General features: G+C 34.5%; 1 protein-coding gene across 2 annotated transcripts in view; it reads left to right on the top strand.

The window, feature by feature from the left end:
* The window catches only part of LOC105466678 (polypeptide N-acetylgalactosaminyltransferase like 6), a 1213852-nt gene that overhangs the window by 217881 nt on the left and 975493 nt on the right, over nucleotides 1-20478 (top strand). Inside the window, exon 1 of one of the 2 annotated variants that reach the window (XM_011715760.3) lies at nucleotides 6724-9231. The exons of the other annotated variant lie outside the window; for it this stretch is intronic. Within the exon in view, the coding sequence (XP_011714062.2) occupies nucleotides 9070-9231 (162 nt within the window). The 5' untranslated portion in view covers nucleotides 6724-9069. Of the gene's footprint in view, nucleotides 1-6723; nucleotides 9232-20478 lie in introns of those variants that run through there. 2 annotated transcript variants of the gene reach the window in all.

Below are 20478 nucleotides of genomic sequence, written 5' to 3'. Positions count from 1 at the left end.
TCCTTTTGTGTGTGTGTTTTTATTATTACCATTTGTATTATTTGAGGCTACAGCACAAAAAGGGCTAAAAGTGGAAACCAGCAATGAAAGGTAGGGAAAACTGATAAGATATGATGCAAACTTTCAATATTGTCAGAGGCCAGGCTTTATTAAAGGATAATCATATTTCTCAGCACGGTGAGCTATGGATCTTATACATTGATTTACTCACATTTATACACACATGTGCATGTGTATATATAAAGACACAATGATATATAACCATAGCTATACTTTTTCATCTTTTAAAGCTTTTATGTATAGGATTAGAAGATGGGTTACAAATGTTAAATAGATAGAACAGTTACTAGTTTCCACAAGCATTTGTTTGGTGTATAAATATTCCAGGAAATTTTCTGGAAATACAGGAAATAGTATTATCTAACATAAGGCAAAGTGTTCTCTACCTACTCTTTGTTGAAGATTTTCACCAAACACTAGTATAGTTTTAAATGCAAAGCTATCTTCAATTTTGAAAGGTATGGCCTTTCATCCATGATTACAAACAGGCCCTTATTTCATTTTCTGTTCTGTTTAAATGTTTGCTTTAAATGTCACAAGTTTATGGTATGCATATTAAATAGGGAAACATAACTATTCTTTGTAGACATGAGAGTAAGCTTTAAAGAGATCTGTTAGTCTACTTTAAAACAGAATCACAACTTCTGTATTAGGAAACAGTGTAAGAAAGGACAAAGATGAAGATGAAAGTTGATCTTCCCACTTAGCACTAGGATCTTAACAAAAACATTGAGATTCTTCGTGCACAAAATTAAGAGGTAAGAAAAAGTCAGTTCTAAGTCTCTCCCAATTTTAACATTCTACCATATTTTAATTACAAGTCACCTAAAATTCCTTCTGGCCACTTCCTATTAATACAAAGGCACTATTGATAAAATGGTCATATACTCGATACTGTTATCCATTGAACATTAAAATAATATTAGGCTGGTACAAAAGTAATTGTGGTTTTTGCCATTACTAATGCCATTATAAATATATGGCACTTTAAAGTCAAATTGAAAAATGCGTACTATCATTTGTTTATATTTTTGGTGTTACATTTCAAGCATGTAGTGAGAAGCATTAAGAAAACCGAAGTCTAGCTTACCCTGAGAATGTAAATTTTATCTTCAGATATATGCCTTTCACATAAAGAAAACTCAACAGACTTAGGGAAACAAATAAAAATGAAAGTAACATCAGGCCATTTATTTTGAAATTGCTTTTGGAAAAAATCTCGTATCTTTTACTTTGCCACCATTGAATAAATTATTTATTAAAACCCAAAGTTCTATAATGATTATATTGTACTAATATTCAACAAATTATATTCTAATTATATGCTTGTAAATGCTGAGAAGTGTCACAATTGTATAATACTGGGAAAGAGATGAGTTTAATTTTGCTTTTTTTCATTGTAATTGATTTATCAGACTCTCTAGAGTTATTAATCCTTTGTAACAGAGTTTAAACAATTGTAAATTCAGACACTTGCCTTTGAAATTGTGATAACTTCAAATAATAAGGCATACCCAGAAAACTTTGCATGACTTAAAATATCTATTTGAGCTACAAAATTAGATAAGCCTTCTTCTTTTCTATAAAATATCGACATCTACAAAATTATATTTCAATTACTTTTTCTATACAATATAATTCAATGGGTGCACATAGATAGTTATTGGATGAAAAAAATGTAAAACCCATGTCAAGTATGCCAGCCTGTGCTGTGTATCACCAACTGTAATTTAAATGTTACTATTTTATTCTTATATAATTTTGGCTTTTCATTGTTCATGATATATACTAATTAGCCAACATTTTACCTTCATTTAATATATTGTTCTCAATATCATACAAAAACTTTCAGTGTTTGATTAGAATATACTTGAAACAATGTTTAATCTCCATACTTTTCTTCATCTTCACTATAATACAGTAAAGCACTGTGCTCCTAAAGAGGCAAGCTTACATAAGGCCAGTTTTGCCTTTGTACCATGGAGCAGATGGGTTTGAATTATATTCTAATGCAAAAGGAACTCCACAAAATTTGTCCATATTTATGTGGAAAAATATAGCCTGTTAATTGCAGTGTTTTACAATTTATATACTTAAAAATCAATATAAAATTTCCCTAGATTAAAGTCTTCTCAGTGTTTGCTAATTTAATTATAAACAGTATCGTAAACATTGTAAGTCAGGTTCTGGCATTTTGAGATTTTTTTTAAAGGGTCAAATACATGATTTAAAAATAATTTCATGTTCCACATTGTATTAAATGCTTTCCAAACACTCCATACATAATTTGGTATTTATAGAAAAAGGACCATTATGTGAGATGCAAAACTACTGTTAGGCATGTAAACTGATATTTCATGTTTTCTTCAATAGAAAAATATCTCCATATTTATAGGCAGTTAATAAACCAAATGTAGGTCATTTAGAAATTCACATTAAAGTTTAATTATTGCGCACTGTACAATAGAACTGAAACAAAAAAAAAGAAAAGAAAAACTAAACAAATTCCTCCTATCTAACTGAGATATGGTACACTTTGACCATCTTGTCCTCATTCCCCTGGTCACACTTCTGTCTCTGTAATCACCGTTGTACTCTCTGTTTCTATGAGTTCGATTTAGATGTAAGTGAGAACTTGTGTTGTTTGTCTTATTGTGCCAGCTTATCTCACTTAGTATAATGTTCTCCAATACCATCCACGTCTTGCAAATGACAAAATTTTCTGCTTTTCTAAGGCAGAATACTATTTCATAGTGTATATATACCACATTTTTATGATCATTTCATTCATTGATGGACATTTGATTCCATAATTGATTGAGTTGATTTCAATCAATTGAATTGGTTGATTGCAAAATTGATTCCATAACTTGGCTGTTGTGGATGATGTTGCAATAAACATGGGATTGCAGATATTTCTCTGATATATTTATTTTAAATCTTTTGGGTAAATACCCAGAAGTGAGATTGTTAAATCATATGGTAATTCTAATTTTAGTTTATTATTATTATACTTTAAGTTCTGCAGTACATGTGCACAACATACAGGTTTGTTACATAGGTACACATGTGTCATGTTGGTTTGCTGCACCCATCAACTCATCATTAACATTAGGTATTTCTGAAGAAATTCCATATAGTTTCCCATAAGCTCTGTACTAATTTACATTTTCACTAGTTGTATACAAGGGTTCCCTTTTCTCAACATTGTCACTGACACTTGCTATCTTTTGTCTTTTTTATAAAACCCACTCTGAAAAGTGTGAGATGATATCTCTTCACGGCTTTAATTTACATTTTTCAAATGATCAACCATGTTTTTAAAAATAGATCTGCTGGCCATTTGTGTATCTTCGTGTGAGAAATGTCTATTCAGGTCTCTTGTCATATTAAAATTGGGTTTCTTTGCTGTTGAGTTATGTGAGTTTCTTATATATTTTGTATGTTTACCCCTTATCAAATGTATGGCTAAAATATTCTCTCCCAATCTTTAGATTGTTTCTTCACTCTGTTAATATTTTCTTTGCAGTGCAGAAGCTTTTCAATTTGATGTAATTTCCTTTGTCTATTTTTGTTTTTATTGCCAGCCCGACCATCTACTTTATGTTATATATTTACTTTTTCAAACATGACAGCTAATCTTGCCATTTTTTCAAAGACATATATTCAGAGACATCAGGGGATGAGGTTCTACATTCTGAGATTTTCTTTGAGAAAACTCCCATTAATTCTTGTGAAATAAAGGAGAAAATGATTGCTTATCGAAACAAACTAACCTGCTGAAAATAAACATCTACTTTCCTTCAAACCTTGCACTCATTTCCTTTAATTGACCCAATTGCTGCCACTTTGGCCTCCCCACGCTCCCCGTGCTCTGTATTGATTCCCTGAGAGGGTTGCATTGAGGCAGTGGCTCTCAAATCTAAACTTTCCATTCAGTTTTACCCTCTATTAGTTGAAACAGACAACACCATCTCCTCACTAAAGATATATGCTACAGAAGTATACAAACAGGTCCTGGAGCCTAGGGCATTCATTAAAATAGAAATACCATAAACATTTATTATATCAGAAATGGGAGACTGCACACCACTGACCGAACAACAGATGTGTCAAAATGATGCATTAGTTGAATTTTGCCGTGCTTTCCTCTTCCTTTTCTACCTGAGAACAAAGCAATGTACTAGTTAGAAAAAGCAAAATAAAATAAATTCAGAGACTGAGTTGCAGAGTAAATGATATCAAAACTCTCTGCAGATTTAATAAAAGTAAATTGCTAGAGGTCATTACTTTTCATGTTTATTGATTTTTGCAGTCAATATCATTATTAGCTAGTGGAGAAAAAGATTTATCATGAAGTTCCAAAATACAGAGTTAAAGGAAGAGGAAAATTCAGGTAGTTCTCTATTTAAGGAAACATTGTACTCACGAACTATTATCAAAAAACAAAGAATTGATAGTCAACGTTTTTTTTAAAAAAAGTTTTATATAGTCATGAAAAGGTATAGATTGTGTAAAAGAAGGTTGTGCTTATTTTTAAAAATTAACATTGTATTATTGTGTTAATATAAAAATTTTAAATGAAGCAAAAATGAGTAAAACATTTTTTCCACTTGAGTACACCAATTTATATTTTCTACTACTGTTCTTCAGGTTCCTGAAGCCCCCTGATAACCTAATAGCAATGTTACTAATAACATTGCAAACTCCTTGTATAAACTCCACAAAGACAGGAAACTTGTTTATCTTTCTCTTATCTTCACAGTGCCTGGCATATCATAGAATCAATAAATATTCTTGAATGAAGGAAGAACCAGCAAGTTTCAATGTAATTTTGAAGGGACTAAGTCATCAACTGAGGGGAATAACTTGGGTGAACCGACGGGAATAATATCCTTTTGCTATAATATCCCATTACTATGCTAATGTTTCAGTGCAAAAGAAGCCAAGATGAAGAGACCAAACTCCATGAACTTAAAAAATGGATTTATAGATACAGAATATCCAGAAGCCAAAACTTATACTTTCTGATATGTCCAGAACTATTTCAGGTTAAATTTTTGATTCTATTCCTGCATCTCTGAAGCAAAACTCATAAGCACAGCTATTTGAACAAAATATCTGCTAATCTAAGCCATTTTCCCTCAGTCACCACAGAAGGCTATAATCATAGATGCTACTTATGAGTCAATGATTCCTTCAAATGGTTTAGTTATCAATAAAACCATCAAATGGACCGTTTCCCATAAACTTGGATGAAAACTATTATGTAGATTATATTATTTGATGTTAAAATATTGTTTTCATGAACTAAAATTTGTCTTAAATGTAACAAATGTAAAATTTGTACATTTTGAAATAATAACCAATCTGTTTTAAAATTTCCCACTGAAAAGTTTTTCATTTTTTATTTTATTTATTTATTTATTTTTGTCACACTATCAGAAGCATTCTTGCAGCCCCACGCCAAGCACTAACTGCATGCAGAGCACAATGCTCTAATTTGCATCCTCCAAAAAAAGACAGCTCAACCAGACTTAATGTATTTTGGCTGGCAATTTGTATGCCTAGTCTCTGCCCAACATACTTTAGTTTGAAAGAGCCAAGCTATGAAGCCTGGAATGATAGTTTATAATAGGAAGCTTGATAGAGTTGTTTCCACTGCTATTTTATCAGCTCCAGCAGGAGCGCAATTTGTTTCTTAAAGAGATGGGAGTGTTCCTTGTAGACAGAAGAATACTAGTGGGTTTTACAATGATTATTTTGGAGAAGTCATCTTTTCTACCTTCTGCAAATGCTATAGTATTTTTAGGTTATTTTATAATTTGTGTATAAAAATAAATTATATATTTCTTTGTGGGTCTAGTTTAATTTGTAAAATACTGGGACTTCATGAAACCAGATTTTTTTTTTTTATATTAAGCATTCACAAGAAGTAAACTTCAGTTAACTTTGTTCTCTTCATTAGGAACTTTCCCTGCATACACTTGCCTGGAGGGAGATCAGTGAACAAAAAGAAACAGTAGAGAGATTTTGCCCATTTCTTATCTTTATTAAACTCCTGCCCACATGCCATTAGATTATCCTTTTTACCTTTTATAAAATAGTAATTGTCAATTACTTTACATTTCCTTTTATATTTAGCTCTTTTGGATATTCTTAAATTATTAAACAGAAAACTTAGTTTATCAGTAACAAGCCATATAATCACAGAATTTCACAGAGAAGTTTTACCAGCTACAATATCATGGGTGGAAAGATTGAATTCTATTTTACATGGCTTCTCAAGACCACGTTTATTCTCAAATGTAGAAAATGTACTCTTGCCAACTCAAGGTAACGTAAGTATTTCTAATAAAAAATGCAGGCTCAGTCAGGTGCAGTGGCTCACACCTGTAATCCCAGCACTTTGAGAGGCCGAGGCAGGTGGATCACCTGAGGTCAGGAGTTTGAGACGAACTTGGCCAACATGGTGGAACCCCGTCTGTATTAAAAATACAAAAGTTAGCCTGGTGTGGTGGTGGGTGCCTGTAATTCCAGCTACTCAGGAGGCTGAGGTAGGAGAATTGCTTGAACCCAGGAGACAGAGGTTACCGTGAGCCGAGATCACGCCATTGCACCACAGCCTGGGTGACAAGAGTGAAACTCCGTCTAAAAAAAAAAAAAAATGCAGGCTCTATGGAGTAAATTCTCAATCAAATATAGGTATTTTTCCCACTTTTACTCTCCTTCATTTTCTGGCTGGCAGGCTGGACTTTAGTAGTGGTAACTTTGGTTTTATTCCCTCAGAATCAGTCCCTGAGCCTATGATGTTATCAAACTAAACTGCGGTAGGCTCACTGGGCCAGTAAGGCCAAATACCCACACCAAGGTTTGCAGCAGGAGAAAGGAAGGCATTTATTTGCAGGGCACCAAGAAAGGATAATCAGGCAGTTCAGGCTTAAGTCCCAACTTCCCCAATGGCTTTCAGGTAAGGGTTTTCTTAAAGGAAAGTGTAAATTTCAGGAAAGCAGAAGTTACAGGCAAAATCATAAATCAATACATAGAGGTTACACAATGTTTGGCCTAAAGTCATACGTAGATTTAAAGTTCATCTGATTTGCAGTTGGTTAAAAAAGAGAAGCTTTGTTTAAAAATTTGGGGTGGGCATAAAAGAACTTTAGCTTGTGGCTCCTGGATGTGGCTTCCTCCAGTCCCTTCAGGAAAAAATGTAGAACAAAGAACATAAGTGATCTGAGTTTAGTCCTTAGCATCCCCATTTGGTGTGGATCCAGATTTCAGCAAACCAACTCAGGGATGTTTGTTACCTTTAGTTTCTAACTTTCTTGCCTATTGTTTTGAGCTATTATTACCTTCTTGCTTATCAAGTTCCTTATATACTTCTCCAGGCTAGCTAGGTCCCTGGAAGAAATTCAAGATTTTTCTTTAATTCTATGTTTGGGTGGGCCCACAGGCCAAGAGGGGTCCCTGCTCCCTCTCAATGATTCAAGTGAGAATAATTTATCTGGAAAATGAACTTAGGAAATACTGGGAAAGCAATGAGGAAATAAGATGGAATGCTAGTTAAGAAAGTATGGTTATCATCAAGGTTACTAATGTGTATAATGAATTTGTTCTTGCTGGGGTATTCTTGGCATTTGTAACAAGGCACCTCATAGGTTTCTTCCTGAAACCTAAGAGTAGGAGTATTTATGATGCACTGTCATCAATCTTGGCAAAGGCAGAGTGTTAGTGAAGCAGGAGAGTTCCCTGACCCCTCTACAGGATGTGTGACAGGGGTGTGGCTTGTGTGTTCAGCACCATGCACTTAAATCCCTTACAGGAAGGGGAGCATGCAGACAGGCAGGTGCAAGAGCTGAGGTGAGTGTTTTGGGGCTCTGTCCGCTTGGTAACGTCTAGGGGTGGGTACCTATGATTTCCAAAGCCCAAGTGGGAGTGTGTTTCAGTGCATTCTTCTAGCTTTGCTGTCCATAGATGGCTTAAGTGTTAACCAGCTCAGTGCCCTCTTGATACCCAGGTCCTTGTCTGCCATCCAGGAAGAATCACATTACACATGGACTTGAAGGATAAATTCAGGGATCTTATTAAGTGGTGTAGGTGGCTCTCAGTGGGATGGATGGGGAACTGGAAAGGGGATGGAGTGGGAAGATGATCTTCCCCTGGAGTTTGGCTATCCAGTGGCTGATCTCCTCTCTGATCATTCCCAGCCAGACTCCTTTCAGCATTCAGACGTTCCTTTTCTTCTTGCCTTCTCTACCACACTGTCCTGCCATTCTTACGCTCTTCTGTTAATCTCCTCATAGGTTCTGGAGCCTGGGGTCTGAGGTTTATATGGGCACAGGATAGGGGAGCATGACAGGCCAAAAGGCAACTTTTGGGCATGAAAACAGGAATGCCTGTTCCCAATTAGGGCCATGGGTTTCCAGACTTGCAGATGGGGCCTTTGCCAGGGAACCACTCTTTTGTACCCATTATTTCCCTATCTCCTGTCCATCTAATTAGTTTTCTGACACCTTGGTAACTGACAAAGCAAATCAAAGCTTTGGGCAAAAGGGTATATAGAGTCAACCTTTCAAGCACTGATAGGGCTCTGGGGCTACACTCTCTAGCTCTAGCCTCTCCCTTATCGGCACTGTCATATAGCTTGATATGGTGATCCTGACTCCTCTGCAGCCATCTAGGAGATGAAATATTACCTGTAAACTTTTATTTTACTAATAGCTCATTTTCACTTTGTATTCACCTATGACCGCTTAGATACTAAAAAACAAAAAAAAATGGACTCTGAAAAAAGTGTCCTCACATATAATTTCAGAAGCACTGCCTTAGAGGGCTTCTAGTTCTGGTCTTATATCCCAGTCATGGAAATGGAGCATTCACAATTTTATATTATTTCAGTAGAGCCTCAAAGCAGAGAGGATGTAGGACATGTACCACACTTCCCTGGGAAGAGCTCGGGGACACCGTGAGCTTATTTAGAGATGAACGTGAACACACCCTTAAAGACCTATGTACATCTTCACATCCTTAATAGTAACCACAAGCTCCAGATGGGCTGTCTACCCCAACCCATTCACCAGCCAGATGAGAGCCAAGTTCAAAGCAGGAGCTGGCCACCAGAGGAATCCAAGCATTAGTGCAGACCACAGAGTGCATGAGCTGGTTTATCAGGTAACCCGTAAAAAGCAAACGGCTACAATGCAGATCAAGACAAGATAGGGTGGTTCGTCTCATGGATGCTTGTTGTTGAATCAGGACTTTAGGGTCATGTAGTGTCACCATCATCTCTTTCTTTTGTGATCACTTTTGCCCAGGGTAGACAAGGTTAGCTTTGCTATCACTTTGTATTTGGAATCAATTCAACCTGACTTCCTACAGGGCTTTAAGCTTTGATATTTGAAGTCAAACTTTTGGTATTCAGAAAACCTTTTATCTCATGAAGTTTTCCTATTTAACTGTCTCTACTAGTATAAACATACATACATATTCACCCATACCGTCTCTCACACACAATTGTATTTGCTTTAAAAAAAAAAAAAAAAAAAAAAAAAACCTAAGTTATACGTGCCCTTTCTCTTCAAAACAAGTTACATGAAGTTGTGGTTGCTGCCGGAACGTCAGGGCAAGGGGAATGAGTACCAGGCAGCACAATGAAAGAAAACTTACTATGTAAAATAATATTCAAGACTTATGCAGTAACATGTAAATAGGAGAAAAATAAAATACAAATAAATACAACTAAGGCTGATTTTAAGATAAATGAACTCAGGTGTAATTACCATTTTCATTAGATACCTAAACATATTTTTACCTGGAATAAGAATCTGCATACCAAATTTTAGTGATGAGAATTTTGTAATTTCTGAATCATATTTTATGTGAAAAGATTTTGAGGATTTCTTTGAAAACAGACATGGTGTTTAAAAAAAAAAAAAAAACACACAATAATACAGGGGATCAACAGGAGAAGCAGGTGCTATCCCCAGTCATTATAGTCAACTTAATAAATACTCTGCACACAGACTCCAAAACCTATGAGCATTGATCCAAAAGAAAAATCATTAAGGTGAGGATAGAGGTAGCCATTCTCTTGAAAGCTGCTTCCTTCAGTGCCTGTGGTGTTGGCATAAATAGCTCAAAGCTGTCTGGAATTAATTCTTTTCTAAAGGGACTGCTGAAAAAGATAGGAACATGTGTTCTTGGCAGAAAAACAAAGGGTTTTAAAGTACCTCAGTATTTATCCCACTACAAGCCAACTTAGTGCATTATATTAATATCAAAATTGTACCTCTACAACTGGGGGAGAAGTTTATAGCTGCTGACAAAATTTTCCATACACTTCAATCAGAAGGAAACAAATGAGCTGTGTCTATGTGTATGGTGTGCGTGTATGCACGCATGCACATATTTTGTGTGTCTGTGTACCTGAGTATATATGAATATGGAACATTTTTTACAGGAATGGGTCCCCTAGCAAAGGAGGCAAGACTTTTAACTTTTATCTTTTGAAGTTATGTAAATTTTTATAATAAATAACATATATCCATGGGATGAATAAAAACTAAAATAATCACAAATTATGAATTTCTAAATCAAAGTACAATTGTATTTCCAAAACAAAATCCAAAATTAATATGCATATTCTAAAATATGTTCATAGTTAAGGAAAACGTTATTTGTTCATGTTGAGAAATACATTTGGCTTACAGAGACCAGGAGGCTTTCTAAAGTTAGAAATCTTTCTTTCTAACTCTACACTTTAACATATTTAGAGATACTTCATGAGAAATATGATATACATATTTAATTTTTCTATTAATATTATAATTAATGTTTGATAATGGTAACTCCAATATATTGCAATAACGTTAGATATTAGAGTCATTCTTATCACACACATATTTTTATAACAGGGTTTTCAATCAAGGGTCAAAGAATCACAATTCAAATAGAAATAATTTAAAGGGCACATTTTATATTTTACATAATTTATTTAGATGAATTAAACATGAAAAGTGTCTTAGTTTATTTAGGTTGCTATAATGAAATTAGTGGAATGGCTTATAAACAACAGACACTTGTCACAGCTCTGGAGGCTGGGAAGTCTAAGATCAAGGCTTCCAGCAGGGTCAATGTCTGGTGAAGTCCCACTTTCCGGGTCATAGATCAGAGATCTTCTGATTGTGTTTTCACAAGTTGGAAAGCGCCTCTTTTATAAGGAGATTAATCTTGTTCACAAGAACTCCACCCTCGTGGTCAAACCACTTCTCAAAATCTTCATCTCCAAATATTATAACATTGAGGGTTACGTTTCAACATAAGAATTTTGAGGGAATTTAAACATTCAGTTTAAAGTACAAAAGTAACCATATACAATAGTATAAAGGAAGCCTAAATAATGATTCTTGTCAAACTCATATTGTCCAATTGCTGAACTTTGAAACAAATGACAAGTAGTGCCTTTTCATTAATGATCAAAAGAAAGTTGTTATTTCTGTTTCTTGATCCAAACATTTTGATAATCGGAATTAATTATTACAACTTAAAGTTGAAGAATGTATGTAAGAAACTTCGACTGTCTCAATGTGTCATTCAAATAGGAACTAAGAGATATCTAAACCTTAGTATTCAGCTTTTCTCCTTATGGGTCCAGACCATTAGAACTAAATGCATGGAAACACGTCCAAATGGAAGACAGAATCTCACTTTATTATTTGCTGAATGAAGGGCTTATAACTTATTGTATGGGGTTCTCTGGCAAAATAAAAAGAAAACAAATAAACCACTAAGTAGAGAAAATTTCCCCTGCTTTCCTTCTTCTTATTCTGAGATAGCCAGTTCTCAGAGTAGCCTCCTTTCCCTTTCAGATGTAGGCAGAAAGTGAAATACAAGGGAAGAATTTTAAGAGAGGGTGGGCGTTTGGTTGTATGAAAATTGTGGAATATTCTGGAACTAAAAACTCTCCTAATGCTTCACTGCTGCATATCTCTCTTTCTAACAATTTTCTTGAAGTAAATGGAGCTCTTTTCTTAAAAAGTAGGAAATTTAGAAAAGTACAATTTCACTGTGGTTGTTACACATTTGAAAAATACCAAAATAGGCCTCTTTGGTAAAAATTAGATTGGAGAATGTGACCTGTGCCTAGAAATCAAATTGGGACTTCAATTGTTTCTCCCACCCTTTTCCCAAATCCAAGATACGACGAAGTCCAGAGCAAATCCAAAGTCCGTTTAGTCAACCAGACGTTGTAAATGGGAAAACCTGCCAAACTTTAAGCTGAGCTCTGCCTAAGCAGCTCCTCTGGGGTGGGGTGAATTTGAGAGCCCCATCTGACACATGACAAAGTAGTAACACTCACTGATAGAATGTAATTTTGACAACTTCTGAGTTAATGTGGCACAGTTATCAGGGTTCTTCTTAGCCAGATTGGTCTATAGTTTTAGATTTCACAGAAAGGATCTAAAATTGAATTCTAGCCCACCCAGAGGTTATTAAGCTTGGGGAAAAATGGACACAATGTAATTGAATTCATCAATGATAGTATGAAAAAAGCTGTCAGTTTTTTATGATGAAATACATAGCAGCAAAGCAAATTCAATACTTTGTCTACTGATAAAAGCAGTATTTTGTTCTCTAAAAGAGTATTTGGGAAACCAAGTATTCCAAAATAGAAAAATTGCGGAGTGAAGATACCTATAAACAAAATATGTTTATAAAATCTGCTATTAAGAATAACAGATTAACTTAAAATTCTGCCACTTAACCAAAAAAATGCTGCCATTTAGCCATTTTATCACATAATATTTATCACTTATATTGTTACATACTTGAACTTATATTTTCTGCATAACATTGAAGTATGCATTTTATCATTTGACATCATGCTAAAGCATAATTTTATTTTCAAGGAAAGCCTTGAGGATATTATGTAAATAGTTGTATGGCATTCTTTCACATATACAAGTACCATAATCTATTAAAATATTTACTTTGTTTACCATTTAAGCTGTTAACATTCTTTTTTGCTGCTACAAAGAACTGTCTCCTGAGAATACTTGTATTTATATTTTTTCAATTTCAGATCATTTCTTAGAGTACATACAATAAATAAAATTACTTGGATCAGTCTATGAATATTTTTAGGACTCAATATACAGAATATACAATGTTTTAAAGTTTGTATCAATATGTATTTCCTTCTTTGTGAAACTGCTAAAATTAAGCATTATCAGGTTTTTAAACCTATGCTAATTCATCAAGCAAAGAAAAATGATTGTAGAAGTATTTTTAATAATATAGTTATTTAATTATAAATAAAGCATTTTGACATATTTGTTTGCCATTTGTGGTTTATCTTTAGTGAACTGCTTATTGTAGTACTTTGTGTGGTTTATAGAAGTATCTTTTCATATCTATATGCAAAAAAATTATAGACTACATGTACCAATATTTGGCTTATTGTAAATATTCTCCTAGTTGATAGCATTATATTGTATGATGGTTTTATTTTTAAAACATTAAAAATATTTTAAATTATGGTTTTAAAATTAAAATATTTTAACGTTACAATATTTTTAATGAAGTACTTTAATGAAGTAAAATTTTTTCTTCTTTATAGTTTTGGGTTGGACTGTTACTTCAATCTTTAAAAGAATTTATTTTACAAGAACACATAAATTTTGCCTAATGTATATTACGTATTAACTTTAAACATTAATTGTTTTTGGCTGGGCATGGTGGCTTACACCTGTAATTCTAGCACTTCGGAAGGCTGAGGCAGACACATATCTTGAGACCAGTAGTTCGAGATCAAACTGGACAATATGGTAGAAACCCTGTATGTACCAAAAAAAAAAAACCAAAAAAAAAATTAGTAGTGGTGCATGCATATACTCCCAGCTACTCGAGAAGCTGAGGTGGAAGGATCACTGGAGCCCAGGAGACAGACGTTGCTGAATATTTAGAAGGTGAGACTAGAAAAAATAGCTTAAAAAAAAAAGTGTAGGCCAAGCATTTTGGTCTCATGCCTGTGGTCCCTACTACTCAGGAGGCCAAAGCAGGAGGATCACTTGAGCCCAGGAATTCAAAATCAGCCTGGGCACCATAGGGAGAGTTTGTCTCTACAAAAAGTAAAAAATAAAAATTAAGAAAAAAATCAAAAAAAAAAAAACCTGGGTGTGGTGGTGTACTCCTATAGTCCCAGCTACTCCAAAGGTTGAGACGGTAAGATTGCTTGAGCATGGAGGTGAAGGCTGCAGTGAGGAGAGATTTCCCCACTGCACTCCAGCCTGGTGGCACAGATCCTGTCTCAAAAAAAAAAAAAAAAAAAAAAAAAAAAAAAATATATATATATATATATATATATATATATATGTCAAGTTTTTATTCATCTGAAATTATACACTATGGGAATGTGAATTGTTCTCTTTGTGTGATCATCTTTCCATTGATTAATGTGGTGTTTTGAACATGATTTATTATGTGGATACACACTTAGAAACATAGCTCTTTCCGGAGATAAATAATCTTTTCCATTTTTCTGCACATGTTTTTACTTTAGCATTAGTACCAAACTAACTTCATTTGTGTGCTTGTACTCCATGTTATACTACATGGCTATATAAATCACCAACTACACATTTTTGGGGTTTTTTGTTTTTGAGACAGGGCCTCGCTCTGAACAATCTGTCACCCAGGCTGAAGTGGTTTTTTTGTTTTGTTTTGTTTTGTTGTAGAGACCAGTACCCAGGCTGGTCTCAAACTCCTGGGTTCAAGTCATCTTCCTGTCTCCACCTCCCAAGTCGTTGGGACAACAGGTGTGAGCCACCATGCCTAACCTACACTTCTTTTTAAAAGCTATTTTTTCTAGTCTCACCTTCTAAATATTCTAAAAGTATTAAAGATAATTTTGATAAATTGATTGAGACCGAATTAAATACATATATAAATTTCGAGAAAAGTAAGATCTCAAAAAATATGAACTTTCCCATCCAGACACAGAATACTTGTCTTCTTTGATTCAATTTTGTTTCCATTCATTTCAACAAAATTTTGCGGTTACCTTGGTTGTATTTTATTTTCACATTGATTTTTTTTCTTACACTTAGGAGTTGTTTTGTGTCTGTGTGTGTGCACGTGCACCTTCATGCGTGCACATCTGCATGTTCTTCTTTTTTATTCTAGCACATTTTTCTAATTTATTCTCCTGATTTATTTTACATAATCGCCAAATAATATCTATACTTCTTTTCGTATAGTTTGCCACTGCCTATTGCCATCCTGTTTAGAGTCATTCACTTTTCCTCTGATTGAGTAGTTGCTTTTTTGTAGTATAATGATCAAATGGCAATCTTACTTCCCTCTTTTTTCTCAGATTTCCAGAGCCTACTTTATTTTTCTGCATGCTTTAACTATATCTTATAAGTCTTCAAAAGGGAACATTTAGAAGACGGTGACTTGAGCATTTGTTTCTGATCATTTCTCTCTTCCAATTTATTATTTTTACATCCCAGCCACTAAAATAATTAAAATTCTCTATTGAGATGTATACAGACATCCTATTGCATCTGAATCTTTGGAGAGGAAGTATAGGTATCAGGGCATCTTTTGTTGCAATTGAGAGACGATCAAGAAATTAAGTTTTGGAAAGAAGTGTGTCTATCTACCATGCTTGTGCAAGTAAGCAGATTTCTGAGTTGCCTAGAAGATAGATCATCTCCCTGGAGAAGGAATCTTTTGGAAAAAGGAAGGGGGTTTGCTTCTACTCCCTTGCTCTGTGTTCTCTATGAGAAGGAAGCTGTTTGTTCTGATTCAGATAGAATAAGAGGAAGCAGTTGTATTGGTTGAAGCCCCCCTCTCCTGGCTTGCTTCTGGGAGCAGAGAGAGCTCCTGGGACATTTTTAAACAGTGAGGTCCCAGATTTTCAATTCCATTGTCAATGGGTGACTAAAGAAGACATCATATTTCTATCTGCCAAGGGCTATGTGCTCATACTTGACATTACAATATAATTCGAATGGTCGATGGCATCTCACAATGACACAGAGAAATAAAAGTAATTGAAAATTTGGAAGAATCCTGTGACTTGAAAGGGAAGAAACAGTTTAATAACTTGAACAGTTTTCTAATATAAACACATGAATGAGGGCAAGAATGTGAGAAAATGTAAGTAGGAAATACAAGTAAGGAGCTTTAAAGAGATTTAACACAACAAAAAAGATATTTTGGAGCCGAAAAAAAAAAAGTCATGATTCTTAGATTTTAAAAGTATTTAAATGTGAATTGGTTAAAAATGTCAGGAGTCAGATTATATTTAGATTGCAATACAAAGTGTGATTTTTACTCCTGCTATGTTTATTTGAAGTTCTAGTCAAAAGTCAAACCACTAGTAAGTGGTGGAAGTGACTAAAAAGCACATCTGTCATTGTCATAAGTCCATTTTCTTCTCTATTATATCATCTCCGAGATTTAAAATCAAAATGAGAGTCAGTTGCCAGTTTTAATGTGAGAGGGAAGGGAAATACGAAGGGCACAGGGCTCCCAAGAAGCTCAGGAGGAGAGGGCTCAACAGAAGACAGTATCTGGAATTTGAATCCAGCTTTGCTTAACTAAAATTTGGATCAGGTAGGAATAAGTTACTTTTCCTAAAATGGGAAAAGCTCAGTCACAGATAAAATGTTCTTTTTCTTTTTTTCTTCTAAGGATATCTAAGTAATTCATCAGGAGAGAAAAAATGTGTTACTTTGTGCCAAATTAATGGCATCTTTAACCTGAATTACCAAAACAAGGACAAGTCTCAGAGAAAGAGGACATAGTTAAAAATTTAAGACAAAAACAATTCTATAAGTGCAAAATACAATAAAATACTTCTGTATATACATACATATATATGTTTATACATACATATACATATCTGCATAGATATGCACACAAATATATATACATATGCACATACATACATGTATATGTGTATTCATTTATTGATAATGCATATGCATGAAATATGTTAGAAATAATTGTATACTTAATTGCTCTATTTTCCTGTTTCTCTATTTTTACATATCACCAAAAAAATTTAAACATGTTCAGCTGATGATTTATCCTTGTCAATGATCCCCTATATTATCTGAATCTGCATGAAAAATAAAACATTTTATTTCTCTAGGAAGCCAAAATATTTTGGAAAAAAAAGCAAATGAAAGTTACATATTGTGGTATCAGAATACTTCTTATTGTCTTTTAAAGAAAGACACATAGAACAATTTAATTATAGAGTTGAGGTAGTTTTCTATGTATATCAGGCCCTCCAAACACACCCACTACCATTTCAGGCTGGCATTCAAAACATCACTTAGTCACTACCCAGCATTCCATTTTGTTTGACTACATAGAAATAACATTTTTCTGCAATGGATGTATCGCTAATATGTATAATGGAACTGACTTATTTTGCAAAGCATTTAAAGGTCTTCCAGTTAATTTGACAGAAACTTATTCCATTATGTAAATAAAAATTACACCATATTACATGGGCTCTAAGGAAAATGACATATGTAGATTGCTATGCATAGATGCATAGAGCCGTCATTAGGAATATGTTTGGCACTAATGTGGGGAAAAAAAAACAACAATCTTTCTAATTAGCCATGAAGAAAATGTGCATACATACTAATATACAGGTAACAGTGATTACCTTAAACCAAGAAATCAGTTATTTTAAAAATTCATACAACTAGAAAAAAATCTTATTTTTTTTTTCTTTAAATGACTATTTGTAATACTAATGGAAGTTTTCAGGTCTTTTTTTTCTCTCTCTGTATTTTCTCTCTCTCTCTCTCTCTCTCTCTCTCTCTCTCTCTCTCTCTCTTCCTTCATCCTTTTCACCTTCTTTCAATCTGACTAGATAATATTTTAAAAATACATTTGTTTAAAAAAATTCACCCAGTCTCCTCCTCTGGCAAGGGAGAAGGTTGTTTAATGAGGAGAACAGATGCTTCACTGTCTAGTCCCCCAGTAGTTCATGTTGTATTGAGCTCAGCAGCCCTACTCATATATTGCACTTTCGTTCTGTCATTCAAATGTTGCAAAATCCCCTCAAGCTCCTTTATTTGTCTAGTGAAAGAAAAGAACTATTTTGGTCATATCATTTCAAAATGTCTTGTTGTCACCTGAAAATCTTGATAAAAGGCATTTGAAATGTCCCAGAAAGGCCAAATATGTGCTTGTGTTATTTATTTCAGTTTTTATAATGCTAGAATTTAATTTTTCTCTTAATTAAACTTTGGGCTTTTTTTCTGTAACCTATCCATTGTATACTAGCTTAACTTCTCTAATAAACAAGCTCCATGATTTTAAATTGTATTGGTTTAGGAGATGGCTTGATTTGTTTTAGACTAAAACACCTGAATTTACAAACTTGCCGCTTCCAAGTATATCCACCCTGAACGGTCTCAAACTCACCATCTCTTAAGGACTTAGCATACGCCAACATTGCACTGTAAATGCTTTAGAATCTGTTATTTACCACTCATTCCCTGCTTTTGAGCTTGGTATTTTTACCCACTTTTTTTTTTTCTTTTTGAGACAGAGTCTTGCTCTTGCTGCACAAGCTGGAGTGCAATGGCATGACCTCGGCTCACTGCAACCTCTGCCTTCCAGGTTCAAATGATTCTCCTGCCTCAGCCTCCTGAGTAGCTGGGACTACAGGTGCCCACCACCATGCCCAGCTAATTTTTGTATTTTATTTTAGTAGAGACAGGGTTTTGCCATGTTGGCCAGGGTGGTCTTGAATCCCTGACCTCATGATCTGCCCACCTTGGTCTCCCAAAGTGCTGGGATTATAGGCGTAAGTCACTATGCCCGCCCTCCACATTTTTCTAAGTAAGAATACTGAGAGTGAAATGTAATAATGTGTTTAATGTCACACTGTCTAGAAATAGACCAAATACAAATCAAATGTCTGTCTCTCCAGTAAACCATTACAAAATACCAACTCACCAATTTTATTGCTATGAAATAAGCTCAATTGTGATAATATTTATATTTTTATAAGACTACTGTTTCTTACTGCCTTACCTTTCCCCAACCCCATGTCCCCAAAACACACACATGTATTTTCTCCCTTCGTAGAAAGTCACATCTCTTAAAAGTAAAGAAATAAAATGAAAGAAGGTTGGTCGTGAATTATGGGCTATCGATAAATTTTCAAAGCAATAAATAACTATTGTGGCTACATCCAAAATCAGCATTCCAAAACACATTTCAACACAGCATGTCACATTTTTAAAAATGCAATTCTAGGATATAACCACATTTTTCATATGACTGAAATCACATGGCCTTTTGCCCTATGCTCCACGAAGCAGTGATGTGTACAGAGAGGGGAATAATACGTGGCAGTTCTAGACCTCTGAAGCTCCTGCCAAGTTCCCCTATCAGAGAGACTATGAGTAACCCTCCCCTGCCTGGCTTCAGAATTCATCACTCTACCTCCTTTCTGCTTCCTTTGCTACCTGGGAGAAAAGCAATGTAAAATTTAATAAGTCGACTAAAAGTTATTTTCCCCACCATCTGTATGGGTTCTGGCAGTGTGCCTTGCAAAGTACTTTTAGTTACTAGGAGCTATGTAATACCTAAACCCTGCCTACCAGCTGTTGGCACCAGAGTAAGTCTAAGAAGTTCTTGAGCAGCCAAAATTTCCTCTCATTTCCCACTGCTGTGAAGTCCTTTTATGCATCTTAGTACCTTCCATCCTTGGAAAGCTCTGCAGGGGAAGGACAGTGTAGCTGAATATCTGTGAAGGCCAGTGTAAACACCAGCACTTTGCTTCACTTTCTTCAATTAGCTTGCCCAAATTCAGAAGGAAAGAGTAGTTTCTCAGTATAATCTTTCACATTCATGTTTCAAAATAATAAGTCTCATCAGCCTCATAAAATTAAAGGCTGCCATAATTAGCCAAAGCGTGGCTGATTTGTATTTTTTCCTCATTTAAAGATGTTTATATTTTACATGTTTATAGAATATCACAGATTTTTCCCTAAAACTGAGTTATTTCTAGTTTTTTCTATAATTACTTTTTTTAAAAAACTTTTTTTGGCTTTTTTTTTTTGGTTTTGTTTTCTAAATATATATGACTCTAAACAAAGTGATTTGCAAAACCCTTTGTTGCAATTAAAGAAGACACTCTTTCTGCTTTGTCATTAAAAACAATTGTTTATTGACCCAAAATGACTACTTAAAGCAGGTCCCATTCCTCAATTCAGTCTGTTCGTTTGAATGCTACGGACAATGAGTAAAGCCCTTTAGTGTCGCTCCTGGGTGGTACAAATGCAGTTGTGTTAGCTTTACTTATACATTGGGCTTTCTAAACTTTATTTCATTTTAATTGTTCTTATTTGGACTCTCTCCAATTTAACAAGA

The sequence above is a fragment of the Macaca nemestrina genome, chromosome 3 (genome assembly GCF_043159975.1).
Source record: "Macaca nemestrina isolate mMacNem1 chromosome 3, mMacNem.hap1, whole genome shotgun sequence".
Taxonomy (NCBI): domain Eukaryota; kingdom Metazoa; phylum Chordata; class Mammalia; order Primates; family Cercopithecidae; genus Macaca; species Macaca nemestrina.
Note: the sequence above shows the minus strand (reverse complement) of the source record. Positions and strands in the feature narration are given on the sequence as shown.